General features: G+C 42.8%; 3 protein-coding genes across 4 annotated transcripts; all 3 read left to right on the forward strand.

Moving 5' to 3' along the window:
- Positions 1-602: 602 nt before the first annotated feature.
- Positions 603-9,053, forward strand: PEX26 (peroxisomal biogenesis factor 26). 2 transcript variants are annotated; one of them, XM_031589904.2, is made up of 5 exons: positions 603-2,469; positions 2,769-2,912; positions 3,246-3,559; positions 4,607-4,753; positions 5,663-9,053. In XM_031589904.2, the coding sequence occupies exons 1-5, from the start codon at positions 2,216-2,218 to the stop codon at positions 5,764-5,766; spliced, it is 963 nt and encodes a 320-aa protein (XP_031445764.2). In that variant the 5' UTR covers positions 603-2,215; the 3' UTR covers positions 5,767-9,053. The 2 variants fall into 2 exon arrangements, with proteins under 2 accessions (XP_031445764.2, XP_031445765.2); XM_031589905.2 differs by having other exon boundaries at positions 606-2,469; positions 2,772-2,912; positions 5,663-9,052.
- Positions 9,054-9,234: 181 nt separating this feature from the next.
- On the forward strand, positions 9,235-13,300 carry LOC116226877 (tubulin alpha-2 chain). The gene is made up of 5 exons (XM_031589903.2): positions 9,235-9,401; positions 9,764-9,977; positions 10,716-10,864; positions 11,264-11,944; positions 12,953-13,300. Exons 1-5 carry the CDS (start codon positions 9,399-9,401, stop codon positions 13,244-13,246), a joined length of 1,341 nt encoding a protein of 446 aa, XP_031445763.1. The 5' UTR covers positions 9,235-9,398; the 3' UTR covers positions 13,247-13,300.
- Positions 13,301-18,011: 4,711 nt separating this feature from the next.
- On the forward strand, positions 18,012-24,867 carry LOC116226768 (tubulin alpha-8 chain). The gene is made up of 5 exons (XM_090145536.1): positions 18,012-18,151; positions 21,279-21,501; positions 22,177-22,325; positions 22,921-23,601; positions 24,368-24,867. The coding sequence occupies exons 1-5, from the start codon at positions 18,149-18,151 to the stop codon at positions 24,653-24,655; spliced, it is 1,344 nt and encodes a 447-aa protein (XP_090001662.1). The 5' UTR covers positions 18,012-18,148; the 3' UTR covers positions 24,656-24,867.
- The last annotated feature ends 297 nt before the right edge of the window (positions 24,868-25,164 follow it).

Raw genomic sequence — 25,164 nt, forward strand, 5'->3', positions numbered from 1 at the left:
ACGCACACTCACCTCTTTCTCATGCTGTCTCACTCCTTTTCAGAATCTCAGTGAGGAGCATTTGGTGAGTGCGAGGCTTTTTCAAAATTGATTCCTTATCCATATTTGGGAATTTCTGCTGGGCACTGGCTGGTACAAGCCAGAGTCTTCCCACAGTGCACTTTGGGACTTGTAGTTCCCAAAAAGGAATGTTGTTTTCCCAATTGCAAGAGCCAAGCAACAGTAACAGAAATCCAAAAAGCTTTTATCTCTGCCTTTGCTTAGCTGCTGGGCCCTGCATTCTGCGCTGTCTCTGTGCTGTGCCTCTGGCTTAATAGGCTGAACACGTGTGGGGCCCCTTCCACAGCCTGCAGCACAGCACACAAACCAGCGTGCTCTGCCAAAGGTGCTGCTGTGGGTGCTTGTCCTGAACAGACAAGGGCTGGTCCTGCTGCCTGCAAGCAGCACCCCGGGGAGCCAGGAGAAGGCACAGTGAGATTCCCCACACCTTCTTCTGGCATAGAAGCTCCCTTTTTAAACTCGTGCTTCGCTCTTCAATGCTTTGCATTAGTGTATGTGATTTTTTTTTTTAATTACTAGTGGACCACTGTTGCAAAAAGCAGTGTAATAAATCCCTCCTCTCCTGTAGAGATTCATTTTATGAAGAGTGTTTTCAGAGTGCAATAGTTATTTTGCAATTAGGACACTCTATTGTTTCCAAATATCAGCTAAAGAAGAATGTGGCACATTTTACAACGCTGCTGTGCAGAAGCAGTGGAGATGCTGTTACTATTACCCAATTCCATTTCATAGCTGAAGCCGCCTGAAGCAACAGGCTCTCTGGCTGCAGATCTCAGGGGAACATATTTTGAGGAGAGAAAGGCGTGTACCCATCCCACTAGCAAACTGCCGCAGCCGTGAGCAAAGAGCGCCCTGCCACCCCAAAGCCCTCCCTCCCGCTGGCAAGGAAAACCAATGGACTACAGCTGTACTGGCTCACTTCACAGTAAGCTCTTCCTGCATTTGGAAACCGATCTGGGCAGGCCGACATGCTTGTGGTTGGTGACACCTGGTGGTCCCGAGGGGAAGGGCAATTGCTATCGCCGGGCCCTGATGCCCCTGCTGATGGGGCAGCCGAGGTGTGAGGCTTGGTTCTCCCTAGGCTGCCAGAGTGGGAAAAGTTTCTCTTAGTGAGAAGCTAAGGATTTCCCTTAACTTAAGGTAGTCAAATGCCATTCGCTTGGAGAGCTGCACAGAGGGAAAGGATCTGGGTTCAGTTTCAACTCAAAACCTCGCTACAAGGAATACTTCAAAGCCCTGGGACTTGTGCAGAGAAGGGCAATGGAGCTATGAGGTGTCTGGAACACAAGTCTTATAAGGAATGGCTGAAGGAGCTCGGGTTGTTCAGTCTGGAGGAGGCTCGGTGGAAACCTTATCAGTCTCTACAACTGCCTGAAAGGAGGTTGTGGCGAGGTAGCGAGGAACCCTTCTCTGAGTTAAGGCCATTCCCTCTCGTCCTATCGCTGTTAAGTTGCACCGGGGAGAGGTTCAGGTGGGGAATTAGGAAAAATTTCTTCTCAGGAGTGGTGATGCACTGGCACAGGCTGCCCAGGAAGGTGGTGGAATCACTGTCCCTTATGGTGTTGCAGAACCGTGTGGATGTGGAAGGTTAGTGGGCATGGTGGGGGGAGGGTGTGCTGGTGGTCAAACTGGATGATCTGAGTGGTCCTTTCGTGATTCTGTGATTCTATGAATGAATGCTGCTGAGGCAAAAACAGAGACTTCTTTTCACAAAGAAAAACTTTGTCTCACGCATGTCCAAGGCATTGCTGGGCAGCACGGATCTCCATGGTGCTGCTGGGCCAACAGCTCTCATAACCCTCACACAGCTCCGTACCCGGATTTCATCAGAAACCAGCCTATACTGCAACGCAAAGCAGGCTTTACAAAACAGACTGCGGTCGCCAGGAAAGCAAACGAGAATCCTGCCTTCAGCCCCAAGCCCAGCCCCTTGCAACCCGTCGTGGCACCACAGCGCATAACCGCGGCTCCTCGCACCGAGCAGAGCCCGTTTTTAACCGACTCGTCCGCGCCCGCAGTACGGCCGGACTACGTTTCCCGGCGGGCGGCGGGTCGGAGAACGTGTCGGCCGGGGGCGGCCCTTCCGCTGCCGTGAGGCGGTGGCATAGGGGATCCCTTGCGGCTTCCCGGCGGGAGAGGGCGGCCCGGGCAGGCAATGGCGGCGCCGGAGCCGGAGCCGGGAGGGCAGCGGGCGGCGGGGCGCGGGCCGGGCGGCGAGAGCCCTCCCGCCAGCCCTCCAGCGGCCGCCATGGGCGACGGGCCGTCGGCCTGGTCCCCGGCTTCGGCCCAGGCGGCCTCGCTGCTGGAGGAGGCGGCGGAGCTGCTGGTGTTGCAGCGGGACTTCGCCGCCGCCCTGGAGCGCTGCGAGGCGGGCTGCGGCAACCTGGGCCCCGCGCCCGGCCCCGACAGGTGCGAGCCGAGCGGGCTCCGTGCGGTTGTTGTGCCGCTTCTTGTGTTGCGAACTTCGGTTTGAGTGTAGGTAGGAAGCGTGCGGGTGCCGGCAGTGCTTGCTCCTAAAGAGACGGGCTGCGTGCATGCGCCTGCCCAGGTGTGCTGAATTCCCGTTGTTTGGGCGGTGGGAAGGGGCGGGAGGGAAAGTAAGAGCAAATTCTGGGAACTACAAAGCACTGAAGCGGGGGTGTAGCTCATAGGGGTGGATAATGCGGTTCTAAGAAGCGCTTAGGTAGGTGTTTTTTTGTTGTTGTTAGCAGTTGTGCGGAAGTGAAGTGCTCCCTTTGCGTGGTGGGCATTCAGGCTCTGGCTGAGATGAACCGATGGAGAGAAGTTCTGTCCTGGGTCCTGCAGTACTACGATCGTCCTGAGCAGCTGCCTCCAAAAATCCTGGAGCTGTGGTGAGTGTGGGCTGCCGCACTCAAAAGGGCCGGCATTGATTAGATTTAAGGCCAGACTTGAATAATTTCTGGTATTCTCACTTTTGGCACTGTGAGGATGAAAGTGGAGCTCAGGGCAGGCCTGTTCTCAGAAAGAAAAATAAATAAAAAGAAAGGTGCTATTTATTCAGGCAACTTTAAGGGAGTGAAGTACAAAACTCTAAGGGAGAATTGTTCCTCTGGGAAATCTATGTACCTCAGGTGTAAACCTTGGCATGTGTCTTTGTGGGAAGTGCCGGCTGTCTCAAATTCTACCGAGTTATTGCCTTCTAATTTTTCTTTCCTGTGTTGCAGTATCCTGTTATACAGCAAAGTGAGAGAGCCCCAGGTCATGCTGGAGGTTGGCAGTAGCTGGCTGAGGGACCAAACCAATAAGAGCCTGTCTGAGTATGTCTCATTGCTGGAGCTGTATCTGCTGCACGTGCTGCTTCCACTTGGCCGATTTGAGGGGGCAGAAGAGCTTGTGTACAGCTGTGATGTTCTTGACAGTGAGCAGAAGCTGGCGTTTGTTGAGACCATTTGTGAAAAGCGATGTCAGTGGACTCAACAGGAAGAAACGCACTCAGCTCATGATGAGCACGAGGACAAAGCAACAGAGACTGTTTTGGGTAGGCTTTCCCTCTGTTGTTTCTATTCCTCTCTCAGATTTCAAGGTTTAGAGGTACATGTATATTAAAGATTACCAGAATAGTTCCATCTAGACTGTAATTGGTCATCAACATCCATGCGTTCTGTGACATTAACCTATGAACTGTTTGCTCTCTTTATTGTAATGTGTGATAGTCCATCCCAGAAAGTCTGCTTGTGCCCTAGTGCTATTGATGACATGGCTTTCACAAGCACTCAGGGCTTTGCATTGTGTGTGTAGACAGCAACCTGTCAGTGGTACATTAAGAGATGGGAAGCATGTTCCAAAAACGAAAGCTGTTCACAAGCCCCATGATCACTGAAGCTCTCTCATTTGTTGGTGTCTGAAACCAGGTTGAGACCAGTGGCTCAGGAAGGAAGCAGTGCTTTATCTTACAAGTCATGCCCTTGCTTTTTTTAAATTTTCTTAATTTCCTTAAATGAGTTGATGGTTTCAGTTCAAATATAGTTGTGCATTGACATCTGGCTTTAACAGACTGTAGAACTACCTGACCCATTGTGTTCATGCATTACTTACAAAGAGCAGTGAGTATTAAGTCTGTATTAATACTAGTGTTAGGCCTTACCAGCCTTGAGGAATTCATGCTGGGTATCACAGAAGGAAATAGTGATTTGTTTGCTGACAGTTATAAAGCATGCTTGTTGCTTCTGTGTGTTCTCTACTTCTGTGTTAGCAGTCAAGCCCGTGTAGAAGTAGCCACATCTGGCATTTAAAGATCTGCTTCTCCAGCACTGTAAATTACTTTATCTCCCAGGAGAGAAGCAGGCATTACTGTGGTATAAATTCATATGTAAAAAGAGTGTAACAAATTGTATTATGAAATTCTGTTCTTTCTCTGTGTAGCAACGACAACAAAAAAGACCACAATCAACCAAAACAGACACGAAAAACACCTGTCATGTAATCAAACTAACAACAGTCTTATTTGCATTAATTTCTTAGTGTCTGTATGATTATTTTAATATTTTTTGCTTTGCCCCAACAGCTTTTCTGTTCTGTGTTCTAGGTGCTCTGTCCCAAAAGCTCTTGACCATGCTGACATTGCTGCGAAGAACATTAAGGTCCATGTCAAGCCACTTCTATTTACTTCCTTATAAAAAGATGCTGTTGGCTACTTTCCTGCTGTACCTAGTAGTGGTGAGGTTAGACCCAGGTAGAGTATTAAGTATTAATCTCTCTTTTTTTTAAAATTTAATTGTGGCTATAGAGAATAAAATTGCTGTTTTTAAATAGATTAGATCTGTATAAATGTTTTCTCTTTAGGAGAGACAAAAATTGTGTGGCTAGGAACCCATTAGTGGGGCTTGTTTTAAATATTTTCAGTTGCAATTCACGTAGAAAGATATAGCTCTACAAAAGCCAGCTTTCTGCAAACAGTGATTTCATCCTCAGTTCTTTCCAACAGACAAAGTGCTGATAGAGGCAGGCTGGGATGTCCTGGATGCAGCTTCTGCCTCAGTGACTTTGAGGTGAAATGTCTCTTGGAAGAGCAACTGCAAATTAGGGCTGACCTGTCAGGGAAACAGAGTTGCCCAGGGCAGCGTTGCTTCTGATTTTCTTATACTGGGGTCTCTCTGATGCCTGAAGCTGTCATAGAATCAGTAAGGTTGGAAAAGATGTCCAAGATCATCTACCCAACCATCTACCTCCACCAATGTTTCCCTACTAAACCATGTCCCTTAATGTTTTGAGAACACCTGCAGGGATGCTGACTCAACCACCTCCATGGGCAGCCTGTTCCAGTGCCTGACCACTGAAGAACAGGCTGGTTGCCTGATACAGAGGTGGCTACTGGGCTGGAGGGATTGCATGTTTTTTGTACCTGGAGATGCCCCTTCTGCTGGGTGGCAGGTGCTCCATAGCTATATTGCAAATAATGTGTTGGAAAATACTGAAAAAACTTGCTAGGTAAAGGAGCAGTGCCTTTGGTGAGGGCCTGAGTACTGAACTGAACAGAAGGAAATAAGATACATAGGTTTCCATTAACTGTAGTTGAATTAGTTCTTTCTTAATGTGTTTGGTCTGTTTAAAAGGGTAGAACTGTCTTTATTTTGCTCTGCAGCTTCTCCCACGTCCCTGCCGTTCATTTGCAAACTGGTGCAGCTCTTCCGACAGGCTTGGGCAGCTGTATTGTCTCCGATCCACAGGCCTCCAATTCAAGACTAAATGTCTTCTGCTCCTGTGCCAGCTTGTCTCAAGGACTTTATGAAGTTCTTCAAGGACTGTTGAAATCAGTGTCTGAATGGAGGTGATCAACTGTGATCTCCTGTAAAGTGGTCCGCTCCTTTCTTCAGACAGGGACCAGTGGTGTATGAATTTTGAAGCCATGCCAGGTATTCCTGACACTACCTTGGCTATTCAGCACCATTCTGTCCAACACTGGAGTAAAGTCACTCCTTCTGTAAATCTACAGCTGATTAAGATCTTCCTTTTGAAACACTTTGCTTTGGGTGTGGCTCTTGAGTGAGAGTTACATAGACAGTTATGAAGTATGATGCCTGTTTGGAAGATGGTTCCATTCTTGCAAATACCGTGCAGTTCCCTGAACAACTGAAACAGCATTCCTGGAAGCAGGAATGTTAAAGGCAGCAGAGTATCAGTAATTGGAGGGAATATTCTGTTTTGTCTCAAGACATCACAAATCCCAGTTCCTCTAGCATGGGGCTGAGGACAAGAACATGGGAAAAAAACACTGCAGGAAATGAAGCCTGTTGTATTTTGAACACCATGGTTTCTCTTGTGACTGATGCCTCCTCATACGGGCACTCTTGATTTTAATCATATCTATGACAGAAGGCCTAGGTGGTGTGCTGCAAGTATAGCTGTCCTGCACCTATAGTTCTTAAATGCAGATTACAGTACCTTGTGCTTGCCTGGTGCATAGTAATCTGTAGGAGTCTGTGCCTGTGGTAATGAAATTTATTTTTTTAAATTATGTTCCATATTACTGTCTAGTTGAACAACTAAGGTTGTTTCATTGTTTTACTCTTTCCCTACCTCTTGCTTCGTTTATGAAGATGTCAAAAAGTCCCATTATGTCTTCCTCTTATGCCCATGAAATCCTAATTTACATGGTAACCATTCAGCAATGCTCTATCATTCAGAACAAACAAATCTTTGATAGAAACTCTGAGATCCCCACAGATGTGGCAAGAAAGTTACTGCCTTTACAGAAGGACTTACCAGGCTGACGCTGTTTCTTATCACCTCGGGCAGAGATTGGAGGTCTGCAGGAGAACAGTTATTTCCCATCGATTGACAGTAAGTGCCAAGGGAGAGAGCATTGACTATTTCAAGATTGCTTCTACTGGAGCAAGCTGCATGTGTGCTAGAGAGAAAAAGTTAGAGCCATGTGGCGAATGTAGCCAGCTGTCCCAGCATCTGTGCCAAGGTGATTCAGGCTGGTCAACGTCAGCCAAAACTACAGAAATGAAGCTGCCTTTTTGGTGGCCAGTTTCTATCCAACACACCAAGCTTGTGTAAAGTAGCCAGTATAGGTCCCACTGCAGTGTCTTACCGTGGTAGCCTCCTTTGAATCGATCATTTGTTTCTAGCAATAGTTCTACACAGGTAGTGGCAATTTCTGTTTTCTTTACAAGGATAGCAGCCTGTTGGTGTGCTCTGTCACTTTGCAGCCTACCAGACCACTTGGAAAAGTCTGTGTCTTTACTGCTAAAAGTCTTGTTCGGTCTAGATTGTTCTAGAGTTATCCTGATAGAGAAATATTCCGGTGTTAGTGTGAGATAAAGTGGGGCATCCATTAATGCAGAAAGCAGTCATCACTGTGCCTAGTTATCTCAGGTAAATAAAAGATTAAAACCACAAGACATTCCTATCCTCTCTCCCCTGAAATTTTTGTCTCCAGTTGGATTTTACCCTAGGACAAGTAGCACATAATGCTTCACCAAATTAAAAATATATATTTATCATATATTCTGTATACAGGGAGGAGCAGTTCTTGATACTGCTGGATGATTCATGTAATCCAATTATCAGTGTAGCTGTGCTTCCCTACAGCCAGCACTTGATGGAAAACCAGGTGGAATCCAACACAGAGGGTTTGGCTGGAGTTGAGTTCCTCCAGGAAGTGACTGGATTGCATCTACTGGCCACCTAGTTGCAAGACCTTGCTCTAAAGACTTGGTAAACCAGTTTATGAAACAATAGATTTCCCTTTGAAGTCAGGCTAAATTCTAAATGATACATGACCATTCTGCTAACAACCACTTTTTAAATCTCAATTTCTGTTAACGCTTCCAGTTAAATCACAGAGCTGCATTTTGGGGACTGGGTTCAGTGGGTAGTCTGCTATGTGTGGAGCTCTGTTAAATATCATAGCCATTCATTTACCAGAACATTTATTTTGATTTTATTGGTAGGTTAGCAACTTCTGCTTTTTTTGGGTACTACTGATATTGGATTTGAATTGTGTTTAGCACTCCATGAGAGGGGTGAAGGCAGAAACAACCAACCTTTCTTTTTTTTTTCCTAGAGTTTTCTAAAGCAATGACTACTAAACCTGCAATATTAAAATTTCACAATAAAATGACTACTTATTTACCTCTTTGTAGAGTTGTTTATTTGTGCTGTGATGAAGTGCTTTAGCATATAATGTATTGATGCTGTAGATCCTTTCATATGTGTCCTCGTTGTACAAGTATATTGGAATTAGGTAGCAGACTTGCTAGTTAAGCAGAGACTTACAGGCCTGCATTTTCATAGGAGTTCAGAAAGTGATAATTACTTTCTGTGAAAGATGCAATATGTATATATATATAAAATATATTTAAGTGTTTCTGTGTACTTCGGGATGGCTAAAATCAGAGCTACTGAGAATAAAGTACCTGGTACTTGTCTTGGTCTGTGTTTTTCTTTGCACTGTTAATGTATCACGGAGGGAAAAGATGCAGTTGTGTTAATTCCATTGGAATCCTACCATTTAAGGCTTGTTGAGAGAGAATGTGTGTGCCTGCCAGGTGCATGCAAACTTCATGCTGGTATCTCCAGATGTGACACCAAATGTTCTGCTTTTTTTGTTCTGGCATCCTCTAACTGGAAACTGGATGCAAAGAACTTGTGTTAGCCTATAGTGTAGGCAGGTGGAGGATTGAAGAACAGTTGTCTATAACCAGCTGAAGGGATGGCGCAAAGAAAAGGAGGAAAGAAGATAATCCCATGTACTTTGACCACAGATGACCGAACAGTTGGTCAGGTGGAATTCTTCATAGTTCAACTTGCTCCCCAACTCATTTCCATCACAGGAACTTGAGCAACTTGACTGTAGATGAAATGTGGATGTGGAGCTTTTGTTTTCACAAGGACAAAATGTGAAAATAAAACCACCTTCTGGAAGGACTAAGAAATTCAGAAGTGATAAAAATTCTTAAAAAACGAGTTATCAGTAGCAGATTCACCAGTTGTAAGTGTTTTAGTGAAGGAAACAGTTATTGAACAACAGATCTGTTAAATTCTGGTTAGAAATACCAGCTACAACTTTTTTTTTTTTTTTTTTTTTTTTAAGCCACCATTCAGTACAAAAAATAAACTGAGAAAATTTGCTTAGGAACAGACTATAGGGCTGGGTGAAAGCTGGCTGTGATGTAACAGGTGGGTGGGTGCAGTGGGACGGTTGCCGAGGAGAAACTGACCTCTCCTCCTGCACTGTGACACCACAGGGTCCCAACCAGCAAAGTATGAATGCCAACTCTCCCTTGCACCAGGTTGCTTGAACAGCAGTAGGAACATCAGTAACCAAAGCTTCTCCTTTCCATCAAGAAAGGAAGCACAGAGAAGGAACCATGGTAACAGAAGTATCATTATTTTATTGGATAATGAGCAAGGATTTGGGCCTTTGTTTTTCTGTCTTCTAGGCAAGATACGAAGGACAGGGGGAAGGCTGATGGAACTTCTTTTGCTTCAAATTTGCAATTATAGCTAAGTGAGGGGGACCAGAGATTAATGGTCATTATCTGTGGTCTTCCCAGGCCATCGCCATTCTCTAAATCTTTCAAAGTAGCATAAACCAGGGAAGGTCTGTAATTCCTGTACTGAGTTCAAGGAGTTCTCAATTGAGAGGCTAGGTGAATCTTACTAATGGCTTTCAAGCCTTGTTTGAAAATACATCCTTGAGTAATGACACATCTCCCTTGTTCTCCCATTTCAGCGTGAGTGCATCTCTGTCCACATTGGCCAAGCTGGAGTTCAAATTGGCAATGCGTGCTGGGAACTCTTTTGCCTGGAACACAGCATTCAGCCAGATGGCACCTTCAGCGACCCACCCAGCAGTGATGACTCTTTTGCCACATTTTTCAGAGAGACAAGCATGAGTAAATATGTGCCCCGAGCTATTATGGTGGACTTGGAACCAACTGTAGTAGGTCAGTATAGAATTAATCCTGGAAAACTGAAATGAATTAACTCTTCTACGTGCCAAAGTTCAGGCCATTGAATGGCCTGTGTCTTCACCTTTAAGGATGATCCCAGCATTCAGATAGAACTGACACATTTAGAGGTTTTAATAGCAAGTATTACTAAAAGATGTGACTCTCAATGAAAAGATGAAAACCAACTATGCTCTGTCATGGATGCTTTAACTAATACTGAAATAAAAAGTTTTCTACTCTCTAAAACCATACTGGTTGAATACAGTTTGACTTTCTTAAAGAAAGTATTGTTTTCTTCACATTCATGTGGAAAACAAGAACATGAATAACGAAGCAGGAGTGTCCTGAAAGATGTTTTATTCCTGCACATCTCTTTCTAATAATTCCCCTGAAGATTCTGATGAATCTGCATCTGATCAGTTGGAAAAGCTGAAATTTTATCACATCATGGCACAAACCTCATCTACTAAATTAATTTATTTGTACAGGACAACCATTTACACTCAGATAGGAGCCCAATTCTTTGGTCAAAACTGAGATCATCCCAGACATTGCTCATTACCTCTGTACTTGTCATCATCATCCCCCTGCCTACCCCCATGCAGATATTCCATATCATGTTTTTGCCAACATAAAATGTTCCATTTGTTTTGCAAACATTATTAACCTTGGTGAACCATCTCTTCTAAGCTTATAATTCTAAGCTTATAATTCTTTTTTTCTCTTGTTCAGATGAAGTACGAACCGGCACCTACCGGCAGCTTTTCCACCCAGAACAGCTGATCACTGGAAAAGAAGATGCTGCAAATAATTATGCACGTGGCCACTACACTGTTGGCAAAGACAAAATTGACATGGTCTCAGATCGCATCCGCAAACTGGTACGCAATATTACTTTGGAAGCAAGGCTGTTGATGGATGGGAAGTGAAAGAAACATGTAATGCATATTTTTGAGAGTGTCTCTAATTTTGCTCTTATTATTGTTATGGGCTCAGAATAGAGCAACTCAGTTCTTCTGTCCCACCTTAGGTTTCAAATGAGTGAAGACTTAAGTGGAAAATGTCAAATACTGATATACTATTGTTATACTGTCAGAAAAAAAAAAACAACAGTATTATTCTAGTGATACTCCAGCCTGAGATTTACAGGTGACAGGAGTTTTTCCTGCAAAAACTGCTGATGTCTTTGCTGTGCATTGGCTGCGGGGGCTGCTATTTCTATCTGAGTGAAATTTGAAGATATGTTCACTTACTCTTTCCTTTTTCCTGTTCGCTTTCAGGCTGATGCCTGTTCCGGACTTCAGGGATTCCTCATCTTCCACAGCTTTGGTGGGGGCACCGGCTCTGGCTTTACCTCTTTGCTGATGGAGCGCCTCTCTGTGGAATATGGAAAGAAGTCTAAACTAGAGTTTGCCATTTACCCAGCTCCTCAGGCCTCCAGTGCCGTGGTAGAACCCTACAATTCTGTACTCACCACACACACCACCCTGGAGCACTCAGACTGCGTCTTCATGGTGGACAATGAGGCTATATATGACATCTGCCACCGAAACCTAGACATTGAGCGCCCAACCTACACTAATCTCAATCGCCTGATCAGCCAGATTGTCTCCTCCATCACCGCATCGCTGCGCTTTGATGGTGCCCTCAATGTGGATCTGACAGAATTCCAGACAAACCTGGTGCCCTTCCCACGTATCCACTTTCCTTTGGTGACCTATGCCCCCATCATCTCTTCTGAGAGAGCATATCACGAGCAGCTCTCGGTGGCTGAAATCACCAGCTCCTGCTTTGAGCCCAACAATCAGATGGTGAAGTGTGACCCACAGCATGGGAAGTACATGGCTTGCTGTATGCTCTATCGTGGTGATGTAGTTCCCAAAGATGTCAATGTAGCAATTGCTGCCATCAAGACCAACAGGTCCCTTCAATTTGTTGACTGGTGTCCAACAGGCTTCAAGGTGAGAATGCCATGAGTTTCTCTTTAAGGGCAAAGTCAGTCTAGCTGAAATCTTGTATTTTAAGCTTTAGATCTTGCATGCTTTTCTCTTGTGGGAATAAGTTACCTAAGAAAACTGTGAGCTCCCTTCTTCCTTCAGGCATCCCGTAGACAGAGACTCCTAAGTATTTGAACAAATGCAAGCACATGTAGTGTTTTTATATTCAGTAACAGGAGAATGTGGACCCTCCTAATCTTTAAACTTAAAGAAACTGCATTCTAGAAGAAAGAGTAAGGTACAGCTTACATTCTAAAGGTGCCATTGAGAGTGCTCTCTATGAGATTCAAACATACCAAAAGAATAATCCAAAACAGTGTCAATTATACATTTCTATAACATCTCCAAGAAGAGACATTCACACCAGTTTTGCCAACCATGCCAACACCTTTTTCTTCACTTAGTCCTGTTCGGGTTATTGAGAGTAGGAATTGATTTGTACTCAAAACTGTACATTGAGTGACTTAAGACTTAACAGAGATTTACTGTTCCAGTCAGGTTCTTTCCTTACCTCTTTTCCTTCCCCTGACCAGGAAAGCTTTCTTAACCTTAACTTTTTTCTTAACCTATTGTAACTGTAATGCTATAATATGATGGGGAAGCACAGCAATAATAGCAGGGTGGCACAATCCAAGGCTGCAGCAAATGAAGACAAGCCCAAATGCAGTAGCCAGGGATGCAGAAATAAAGGAAGAAAATTTGCTTATCCTTGAAAGGCCTCAGTTAGGCAGGAATCTCCAGCAAGATGCCCCTAACCCATGCCAACCTTTAAATGAGATCTGGGAAGGAGTGGATCCTGGTCCCACACACTCTGGTTACTCAGATACGCTGCATGCATCTGAGCTCCCCTGGGTTGGCCCTGCCTTCCAACCAGGTGCTCAATCACTGGTTCAGGCCATGACTTAGCATTTCCACTATAGAAATCTATTTGTTTAACTCTTTTTATGGAACCATTTTATTTGCTGTTTGCAGGTTGGGATTAACTATCAGCCACCTGTACCTACACCTGGGGGAGACCTAGCCCAGGTTCAGCGAGCAGTCTGCATGCTCAGCAACACCACAGCTATTGCAGAGGCCTGGGCAAGGCTTGACCACAAGTTTGATCTTATGTATGCCAAGAGAGCCTTTGTTCATTGGTATGTAAGTGAAGGCATGGAGGAAGGAGAATTTGCAGAGGCACGAGAGGACCTGGCTGCCCTGGAGAAGGACTATGATGAAGTGGCAACTGACTTATTTGAAGATGAAAATGAGGCAGGGGAACCTTAACGTTCACTTTGCCTTTTTTTTCTGTGCATAAAACATTTTGTCTTTCTCTGTGCATATGATTGTCTATATGTCTCTTTATTTCATATGGCAACATTTTTGCTTGTCTCACACACAGTATGTTTCTGGCACCACCTGTAGTACTGTGTCCAGGCACAAGGCCTCCAGCACAAGGAGGATGTGGAGCTGTTGCAGCAGGGCCAGAGGAGGCCATGAAGATGATCTGAGGGCTGGAGCACCCCTCCTGTGCAGAAAGGCTGCAGGAGCTGCACTTGTTCAACCTGGAGAAGGCTCTGGGGAGACCTAATAGTGGCTTTCCAGTACCTAAAGGGGCTTCCAGGAAAGATGGGGAGGGACTTTTCACAAGGGGCAGTAGGACAAGAAGTATAGGACAAGAAGTAATGGCTTTAAACTAAAATAAGGGAAATTTAGATTAGATACTAGGAAGAAATTCGTTACTCCGAGGGCAGTAAGGCCCTGGCACAGGCTACCTAGAAAAGCTGTGGGTGCCCTATCCCTGGAGGCTTTCAAGGCCAGGCTGGGTGGCTAGTTTTGGGTGGGTGGCAGCCCTGCCCACGAGAGGGAGTTGGAACTGGATGGGCTTCAAGGTCCCTTCCAACCCAAGGCGTTCTGTGATTCTATGATTAATTGTAAGTTCACTGCCATTTTATTAGACTGTAAACAGGGTAAGTTCTTCACTGTTGAATCACAAGGCAATAAGTGTGGGATACATCACCAGCTAATCATTACTCACTTTGCTTTTAGAGGCAACACACTTCCTATTTCTTGCTAATATATCCTGCAAGGAATTTTACTTGTAGAACTACGAATCTCTCATCTTCTACACTCTGTCATTTATTCAACATGAAGGTACAGTCATGCACCTGCAATATAGCTTGAGGAGTTCTGTTGCTTCAATACATCCCCTGCAATTACTACAGACACTACGTGAAGGAAAGTTTCTTGCCCTTCTTAGTCTTTATTTCATACTAATACCAAACATAATGTTTGTAAAACTGTTCCACTCTAAGATGAGAGCTGTTCCACTCTAAGATGAGAACACTGTCAGTGCTGAGAACATACAGCTAGTCCCCTGTTATCTTGGTTCTACAAAGTCCACAGTTGGGGTGGTTAGAAATGTTGCCAGTTGTCAAGAGTAGGAACACAATCCAGATACTCTTCACTTCAGCAGAAGTTTAGAGCACAGTATGCTTGTGCAGCTGTGGTGCAGCATTCCTAACTGGTCTGGAGACATAAGTATGCTGACAATTCTGTTGCAGAGCTAAGTGAATAACATCTATGAGTCAAGGGCCTTAAAACATGGCATGCTGGACAAAACTTTCACCAGTTTCATCAGACTTACTGAGGTGCAATAAATCAGAACGATGACAAAGAATGTGTGCTGTAGACACGGGTAGGATATACATCTTCACAGTTTAGCCTCAAGTTAGCAACTCCAGTTGCTTTAGGGTTGTAGAACATTGTATGATTAAGACACAACAGGCAGATGGCCTGCTGCAGCAGGAGGTAAACCAGGTAACAAAGGAATAGGACAAATCTTCGATGCTGCTGACAACAGATCACGAGAAGTGGCTGGCTAACCCTGACCTGAAGAGAATGGCAGCAGAAGCTACTGGACATTACATATAGTGAAAGGGGAGTTTGGGGGTCTTGCTTTGAATGGGAAACATCTTTCAGAACAGAATGCAACAGAAAGCAAAGCAGGTGTTGGCTTATCTTGGGTGTTAACTAAAGCTGACACTACCAAATAAAACCATAAAAATCAGGAGAACAGGGACAGTGGGAGAAAAAGACGGCTTGTGCGTCTATTTAAGGAGGGCAGAGGAAAGGTAATAGAAGGAAAAAAAAAACACAGCTGTTTAGTGGTAACTGCCAAGAAGCCCTGTGCATGAATAACACCTGAAGCAAGACAGTAATCCTGCTGTGTTGACATCACCACATATGTCTAGCTTGCATATCATGCTTATCTGGAAGGTTTCCCTTAACCCTGATAAAGAGACGTACTGGAGGGGATGGAGGACGGAACATGGTCTTTTAATATACACCACAATACTATTGGAATGCTAGATTTATTAATGATCTTTAATAAATTTCTTTGAAAAAATTGTTTTATCTGAAACATATACTCATCATATACAACGCCAGCAGGGCTACTTTGTTTTACTTAAACTGTTGAGAGGAACACTGCCCTCCTTCTGGCAGCTCAATTTGTATTAGATTTGCTAAAGAATCTAAAGAAAAGCAGACATCATAGAATGGCCTGGGTTGGAAGGGACCTCAAGGATCATCAAGTTCCAACCCCCCTGCCACAGAAATGTCATATCCAGAAACATCACTGATGTAGATTGCCTTTTTATCTTCAAAATGAATAACATTGGTCTTTGTAATGCTATAGTGGGATGATAATAGCAGGGTGGCAAATTCTTTAGCTGTAGCAAATGAGAACAAGCCCAAATACAGTAGCCACAGATACAGAAATGAAGGAAAAGAACGGCTTATCCTTGGAAGGTCTCAGGTACACAGAGATCTCTGGCAAGAGATACTCTCCTCTCCTGTCAACCCTTAAATGAGGCATGGGAAGGGGTGGATCCTGGCTCCACCCCCTCCAGTCACTCAGGTGCATTGCTTGCATCTGAACTCCCTTGGGTTGGCCCTGCCTTCCTATCAGGTGCTCAATCACTTGTTCAGGCCATGACCTAGCATTTCCACTGCAGTCTTTATATTAGAAAGTGTTGTTCTGAAATTGAAATACTATAGGGAACAATTCTGAATCTAATTCTACAATTTACAACATGTATAGAAATGTTACATATGGCAATTTTTATTTAAAAAAACAACAATAAAAAACAAACAAAAAAACCTTTTGAAACTGTATCCCAAGAGGTACTTTGTGTTTTGTTATTTAAACTCTAAGCCCTAGATTATTCAAAATGCTGTTTTCAGAGAAGCGTCTGTTTTTAAGTAGGAATTGGGTTTTGTGTGAGGGTTGAGGTTTCTTGTTGTTGCAGTTTAAGAGTCTGATTTTGATAGTAGCAGTTGGAGGTAATAACTCACAACTGTACTTCTGTGTTGTTATCATATAGCACTCCTTCCTCCCCAGAAGTGTTTGACCAGTGAGAAATGATTCAGATGCTGCTCAGTGGGTCCTGGACAAGTGAGGTGGGCAGTGGTAAAGTTACCTCTAGTTCCAAGAGGTGCTCTCAGTGCCTGTTCACAACAGAGGAGAGGGGGAACAGAATAGCAGAGAAAGTAGAGATATGGACAAAATTGCAAATGTTTTAGTAATTCGCAGAGCTCTTTTGGCTTTTGTAGCTGTGATATCTGACACGGTGACTCAGAGAGTGATTAAGAGGATCTGGGTAGTGGATTGCCTTGTATTTGCTTTGAGATCTTTTCCTGAGATGATTCTCTGTACACATGCTCTATCTGGTGGAGCTATGACTATTAACATTTCAGATCGCCCAGAATGCTGAGTATTATCTGGACAGTTACCAGCTCCTTTGGAAGAAGAACACTAAACCAAAGTATTCTTCAGGCTTCTTCAGTTACTGCCTGATGATTTCCTGGAGAAGTGTGAGAATCAGCTTAAACAAAGCAGCAGGTAAACTGCCATGGGAATTTGTCCTCTTTAAAAAATGTCTTTGGTTCCAGAAATCTGAAGCTTTCTTAGCTTTGCAGGTTTGTGTAAAGAACACCCAAACAAGAGCATACCAGTGTAAGTGCAAGCTTATGAAAAGTGGTATGAGCTACTTCACATTGTTAAAATGTAAGATTTAAAGTGAAAGATACATGCTGGTTGCCAGCAATGGCAGAACAATCTATTGATATCATCATGTCAAGGTAGATTAACCTAAAATTTAGTAATTGTAAATTTAAATTTCTGCTGATTAAACATATTATCTACAGTATATTTCTAAAGATGGGATACATAATACTCAGATTCAAGAAATCAAGTGTGCCTTGCTCTTTGTGACCTAGGAGCTGAAATCATGAGGACTTTTCTGTCCCCTGAGAGAAGCAGCTTCTTTCCAATGCTGAGCTAGTGTAGAAGGAGCAAACAATGTAATGGTGGAGGCAACTGTCCTAGTTCAGGCTGCAAGCATTTGTGTGATGCCTCCAGCTATTTCTTGCAATAAGCAATACAATGAGAATCAAGTTCCTTTCTGTGTTTGAACAGACAAGTCAGACTTCATAATGAATGCTGTACCATGCTGCTGACAGTACAGACCAAATGGTTGTATGGAAGGAGAAGCAACAGAACTAATTGAAACATTAACAGAGAGGCAGCTGGAATATACACAGAAAGAGGTCAACCCAACATTTAAGAGCACTGGCAGAAGACACTTCAAAACAGGAAGTATTTTTCCCATTTATTATTTCTATTTATTATTATTTCCATTTCTCAGTTTTTGTCTTTTCTTCTGTCCTCCTCTTCCCACTCATTCGTTTCTTTATCATCTCTGTATTCCATGCTGGAATTTAGGAATTTAGGTTCTTGTCTACACATGCATGCTGGCAGAACAGGGAATTGGAGTAGTATGTCTTTGTATGTGACACGTATTTATAGCACTCAGAAATTATAGTGTGAGGCACGTCACATGGCCACATTCAGATTTAATAATCATGCAGAATCAGAAGGGACTAACTGTGAAATGTTGGGGTATATCTGAGCCCTGCCTGTCTGGATGAATGTGCACGTTAGGGGCAGCTGGGAGGGCAGAAGGCGGTGATGCGGTAGGCTGAACTGTGGAGTCTGTGACCTATTGCCCAAAGCACTGTGACACTGAAGAGCAGAAGCAGGTGCCCAGCGAGTTTCAGTGCAGGGCTCTGCAAAAAACCTGCCATCACTGATCCGAGGGGGAAGGAAACACCACTGGAGACGCCATGGTAAGGGGGGATGTGGGATCACCAGTCATACAGGGGCCGGGAGGATTACGGGCAAGGGTAGTCAGGGGGATCTGCCATTATCACCAGCTTGTGCCACAGAGACTGATCTCACTCACGGGTTACGATGTAAAAGGTCAGGAAAGCTGTGTCAGAATATCTCACTGGAGCTGCAAGGCACACAGAGCCACAATTTTCTTCAGAGAGACTTTAATTAGTGGAATTATAAAATAAAGTAGATCTGGAGTTTTGGTTTTCTAGTAATCTCTGTTGTGATTATATTTTCTCAATGCATGTTCATTTTCATATGAAATAATAATCCTTTTCCTTACATTTGTGCCTGATTTAAATTAATTTAGCCCTGATGTCTGTATTGTTCACAGCTGTACAATGTATGTGTTTCTGGAGTGCAGGAAGGTTTCAGTATGTGTATGTGTTTAAGTAAGTAAAACAGAATTTTGTCTTTTTTTTTCTTTTAATAAATCCATAGGAATTGCTCAAACCCTCTTATAATGTGAAAAAATAATTTCACTTGATACACCAATTTATGTCTGTAGCTGTCGTATTTTAGTGTAGAAAACTATGTGATAAAGGTCTTTTCCAACCATGGTGATTGTGTGTGCGTTTACAGCTGCAGGTCCAAAATAAGAAAGCTTATTTCAAAGGCAAAGTACATACACTTCCATGCATTTGCCATGCCTTAAAGCAGACTCTGTAAAATTCAGGTTCACAATTTGTAAGATAGGTTCTAGTACGTTAGTGATGCAGTGTGAAATGTGAATTTGGAGAAGGCTCAAAATTGAAATACTGTGCAGAGATCAGCTTACTCTGCTTGTGATTCTGAAGAAGGGCCATTCTTTTTCCTACCAGAAGTCTAATGTTATTTTAAAAGCTGTTTATTACTCAAAATTAGAAATCTTTTTGTCGTTACTTGCCAGAATATTTCCAAGCAATTGCTGAGTTAGGAAGAAACAGGAGTTGAAGCCAGAAGACATGGCAGAAATCCTGGCCCAAAATGCAGAGTTAAGACACTGCTTCAAACCAGTGGAAGTGGAAGCTCTGTCTGAAAGGGGTCAAACAAACTGGGTCTGCAGTTTTCAACTGTGGTCCTACACTAAGCTCTACAATATTAACATTCTAAGACAACACACACACAGATTGATTCCTCTACTGATTTGAGAAACGCTTCTAAGTATTGCTTGGCTTTTAATTGTAGCTTTGCTCTAAAGGAGAGTGTATGAAAAAGTTACCTTGCCTCATTTCTGTGTTTAAAAGACAAAGCTGCTCTTTTTCTTGCTGTCAGCTTTGTAGATTCACATTGGGATCTAACTGAAAAGCAAGAGCCTGTACTGTGCCAAATCAGCATTAATTGTACTTAACTAAACCCAATCTAACCTTCAGTGTTTTCTGAGTAATCCTCTAGATTGCAACTCCACTGCAGCATACAGGCCTATGCAGATGAACCAGCACTCACTTTTGCAAAACTTAACTGAAAAAAACAAGGTTGCACAAGTGTGCTTGAAAGCACATTACACACGCTTCTGCAAATGAATTCTCACAGTCAGCAACTTAAAATGAGCACTGAATCGAAGTAAAATGCTTCCTGGGATGAAATAATTAGATTGGTTTTCTATATTCATCTGCACTTTTGCAAATGACAACCCGTGGCAGTAGTGACTTCTAAAATACTACTTCTGAAAAAATTATATTTAGTTCTGTTTATAAAATGCAAACTCTGAAAATTGGTGAAGAAAACTGCTCTAGATATGATACTGGTTGGGCATTCTGCTGGAGGATTTGTTTTTTGGGGAAGATACATTTAACTGTCAGATCATGGGACGATTTTGCAGGATCAGCAGTTGTAGAATTTGACAGCAAAAACAACACAAAGTTAACTGGTCACATCCGCTCTTATGTCATCAGATATATCTACATTACAAACTGAAAATGACTGGGGACCACTCTCTTGCCTTGAGGCCAGCTAGGATGGTCTGCTTCGTATTTATGCATCTCTTTCCCCTTCCAAAACCAGGTAGTGGCCAGCTAGCTGCTCACTGGAAACCATTCTCAACAATGAGTTATCCTTGAATAGTGCCCAAGCAATACCTGAAAAAGTAGGAGCTGGCACAAGCCAAAATTGTGCCAGAGTATGTATTAATTATAATCAGTACAGGCTACTCTGTCTCTTTTACTCACTAGTATAGATAGGGCCAGTGATATTACATATTTGGAGCATAGAAGATTATAATTACAATTGCTCCAAAGCAGAAAATGAGGTTGAAAATCTCCATGTGGTCTGTAACCACCTTTGCTCACAGAACTGCCTTTCCTCCATGCAATGTCATGTTTGTCTGGACCAACTCAGAAGTCTCTACTTTATAATTTTCTTTCTGAACTTATGAAATCCAACACCAGGCCCCTGTACTCTATGTGATGAGGCTTTCAAGCAATTGCATCTGCTTAGTTAAGCCTGTTGTTATATATGTTGTGTTCCTTTCATTGAAGTTCCAGATTACCACAGGAATTATACTCAAAATTATGTAAGTAAGCACATTACATGCTTTGATATAGACTTAACAAGCAGTGAACTTGCAATGTAAAATTTACAACTTGTTCAGGATCTTGAAAGAACATTAGTTTCAACCAAAAGAATCTGAAATCATTTCCTGAGGTGAATATTGCTGAAAGCAGTTCCTCCAAGTTTGCACTCTGGTGTGCTATCAGAGGGTAAAAGGATCAACAGACATCACCTGTCTTGGGTTACATACGGTTGAAAAATACCATATGACTGTGTCAGGTTCCAGCCAGAAGTAAAAATAAAGTGGGATGTGTTCCTCTGTATAGCCAATTCATAGGATGAAAGGCAGGTTTTGTAGAACTGAAATTATTATTTTTTGCTTGCTTTCATGTATTACAACACAAAGACCTCAATTTTTAACGTCTGTCCCAGTCATTGGCCTGTATATGTACAATCTCAATCATGAAGTTGAACAAGCAAATGAAATACTGCCAGTGACAATTAAATATATTTTTTTTGAAAAGCAATATTCTGGGAAAAAGTAACTTAGGAATAAGGAATATTAATGCACACTGATTTTCCTGACCTTATCTCTCTGCTCTCTCCCTTTAGCGTGAGTGCATCTCTGTTCATGTTGGCCAGGCTGGAGTTCAGATAGGAAATGCGTGCTGGGAACTCTTCTGCCTGGAGCACGGCATTCAGCCAGATGGCACCTTTAAGGATCAGCACAATCAACTCAACTATGATGACTCCTTTACCACATTTTTCAACGAAACTGTCACTGGGAAGCATGTGCCACGAGCTGTAATAGTGGACTTGGAACCAACTGTAGTAGGTCAGTATCAGCCTGCAAAATGAAAAAGTCTATGTCTCATGTCTACCATGGAACTGCATTAATTTTTCTGTGACTCCGAATGACACATTCTGCTATGATGCTATCATCTCTGCGGGTGTTACAGACCTCAGAATGGCAGGATCACCAGCTGTTTAATAGCTAATATACAGAGCTGACTCTTCTTTGTAGAAACTCTTAACTCTTGGTTTCCTTTATCATGACGTTTTTGTCATCTGAATTCTGCTTTTCTCCACTTTGGATTCAAAATGAGAACTGACATTTTCCTTCCAGGAAAAAAATGGGTTTCCTTAAAATTAGGAACTAGATTTTCTTCTCCCACAGTTATTTTTTCTTTTTTTTTTTTCTTTTTTTTTCTTTTTTTTTTCTGGTAATCTGTCCTCTTGTCAATACAACTAACTAACAAGCTCTTCTTGAGAAAATAACAGCTTTGGCAGATGCCTCACGACGAATAAACAGAAGACCACAACAATGACAAAAATTCTTAGGAAAGTTTTCCCTTCTCCATTAGTTTTCCCCTCTCAGTCAGTGTATGTTTTTTTGGAGTCATTTTTTGGGTCATGACCTCCCATGACTGAAAGCTGGCACTGCTGCAATCAGTTTGTTGGCACTGGAGTGTATTCATGCAGACTCTTATAATTTCTTTTTCTTTGTCAGACGAAGTGCGGGCTGGCACCTTCCGGCAACTTTTTCATCCAGAACAGCTGATTACTGGAAAGGAAGATGCGGCTAATAACTATGCTCGTGGACACTACACTGTTGGCAAAGAAAGCATTGATGTAGTGATTGATCGTGTTCGTAAGCTGGTAAGTCCCAGTAGTTTTTTAACAGCGCTTTGGTTCCACTGAAGGAAGAAATGCACTACAGGAAATGTGAATCAGTTCAGAAAGGAGACTACAAGACCTACAGAAAGATCATTACCACTCTAAGAAAGACCAGTAGTGACCTCCCAGTTGCATGGCTTCAGATATTCTTAAAAGATGTTTCTGAATATGTAATTTTTCATCAATTCTATGCAAGTCATCAGCAATTCTATGCAATTCATCAGCAATTCTATGATTCTATCATTAGCATAGCTCTAAAATACCAACACTGACGTAAAAGTGTGGATTACATAGTTCTGTGTTGCTGGTTTCAGTTAGATTAACTGAAAGAACTGTGGAGTTCAGGGAGAGAAGTTCACTGTTAAGAGACTAATTTTTATGTCAAAAGTCAAGCCAGTGAAAGAAGAAAAGAACAAAATTATCATCAGCCCTTTCTTAAGAAATACTGACCTGAAATATGTGCTGTGTATTGCTGATGATTGCTCTCTCCTTCATCTCAGAATAAACAAATGCAGTAGATGTAGCCTTTTACTTCTTTTTCAGCCCCCATCCTTTCACTTTATCTTTTGGTTTCTAGGCTGATGCCTGTTCCGGACTTCAGGGATTCCTCATCTTCCACAGCTTTGGTGGGGGCACCGGCTCTGGCTTTACCTCTTTGCTGATGGAGCGCCTCTCTGTGGATTACGGAAAGAAGTCTAAACTAGAGTTTGCCATTTATCCAGCTCCTCAGGTCTCTACAGCTGTGGTAGAACCCTACAATTCCATCCTTACCACGCACACCACCCTGGAACACTCAGACTGTGCCTTCATGGTGGACAATGAGGCTATATATGACATCTGTCGCAGAAACCTAGACATTGAGCGCCCAACCTACACTAATCTCAATCGCCTGATCAGCCAGATTGTCTCCTCCATCACCGCATCGCTGCGCTTTGATGGTGCCCTCAATGTGGATCTGACAGAATTCCAGACAAACCTGGTGCCCTACCCACGTATCCACTTCCCCTTGGTGACCTATGCCCCCATCATCTCTTCTGAGAGAGCATATCACGAGCAGCTCTCGGTGGCTGAAATCACCAGCTCCTGCTTTGAGCCCAACAACCAGATGGTGAAGTGTGACCCGCGGCATGGGAAGTACATGGCTTGCTGTATGCTCTATCGTGGTGATGTAGTTCCCAAAGATGTCAACGTAGCAATTGCTGCCATCAAGACCAAGAGAAATATCCAGTTTGTTGACTGGTGTCCAACAGGCTTCAAGGTGAGAATGCCATGAGTTTAACTTTTAAAGTCCGGCTGGAATTTGTATTTTAAGCTTTAGATCTTGCATGCTTTTCACTTGTGAGAAGAATGAACCTATAAAAGGTTTATGGGTATAAAATATGCACTTTCTCCTTCAGAAATCCTAGTGGCACAGATTTGTAAATATTTATAAGTAGAAATCTAGCTGTATGAGTTCAAATCTAAAGTCATGCTAATTTCAGACCTGAATTGTGAAAAAGCCAGTGAGTGTGCTCTCTGAAGCAACAAATAAAACTAAGGAAATACCAAAGTCAGTACATTCAATAAAGGAAATACTGGTACTCAGGAAGCTGTCAGTTAACCCTCTCATACAGAAGTACTACGTGACCTCTCTCTCTTGGCTCCATAGAATGCTGACAAACATCATTTATACAGCAATACAGACAGTAGTTGTGGAAAAACATCTGTCATGCAAATATTTAGTTAAGAAACCAAGTACTTTTAACTGGGAACCAACTTTCCGTATTAGTTTGCATCTTGTTGAAACAGTATGTTCAGTGTTGAGTAGCTGTTAAGAAAGCTAGGAATTTTCCAGTGTGCATTAAACAGAATAAGTATACAGCAATTAAAAAGATCATATATCGTGTATAACCTTATTATGTTTTATTGTATTTGCTATTTGATAGTGGTACCATACTATGACAGCATCTGTAACTTTATTCGTTTTTCAACCTTCCTGACTGCTTTCTGCCTTTTTCATGCTTCTCCCCTATTCCTGCTTCCAGGTTGGGATCAACTATCAGCCTCCTACAGTAGTTCCTGGGGGAGACCTAGCCCAGGTTCAGCGAGCAGTCTGCATGCTCAGCAACACCACAGCTATTGCAGAGGCCTGGGCAAGGCTTGACCACAAGTTTGATCTTATGTATGCCAAGAGAGCCTTTGTTCATTGGTATGTAAGTGAAGGCATGGAGGAAGGAGAATTTGCAGAGGCACGAGAGGACCTGGCTGCCCTGGAGAAGGACTATGAAGAAGTGGGAACTGACTCATTTGAAGATGAAAATGATGGAGAGTAATTTTAATATACATCTTGTTCCTAATGAGCACAGAATTGTCTCTGTATCACTGTATTGCATATGTCTATAATTATGTCACACCTTTGTTTGTAATATACACCAATATAGGAGGAGTCACGTAAAGACACTTTTTTATTTATGAATCACAGGTAAATTGTCCTGTCAGATCTGATTGTCCTGTAAGATAGGATGATCGTATCTTCATTATGGTAGTAATGCTCCACCATTTCCAGCAGTGTACAAAGACTTGCTCTCCTGTTAATGTAAGCTTTTAGAAACTCTAATATGTGTTAAAACATGAAAATCTAATATATACAAGTTAAAAATGGATTACAGTGAAACACTATAGTTTTCAAATTTACATTTGACATACCTTTGCCTTTTGCTTCTTGGCATGTCAAAAAACTATGGAAATGGAGAAACGGTTCCTCTGCTCTGTGCTTCGTTATCCTCTAAATGAGCTTCAACTGATGGAGATAAAATGGACATTAACAGAAAAAAAAGCCAAC

This window comes from Phasianus colchicus, chromosome 1 (genome assembly GCF_987193195.1).
Source record: "Phasianus colchicus chromosome 1, bPhaCol1.hap1.1, whole genome shotgun sequence".
NCBI lineage: Eukaryota > Metazoa > Chordata > Aves > Galliformes > Phasianidae > Phasianus > Phasianus colchicus.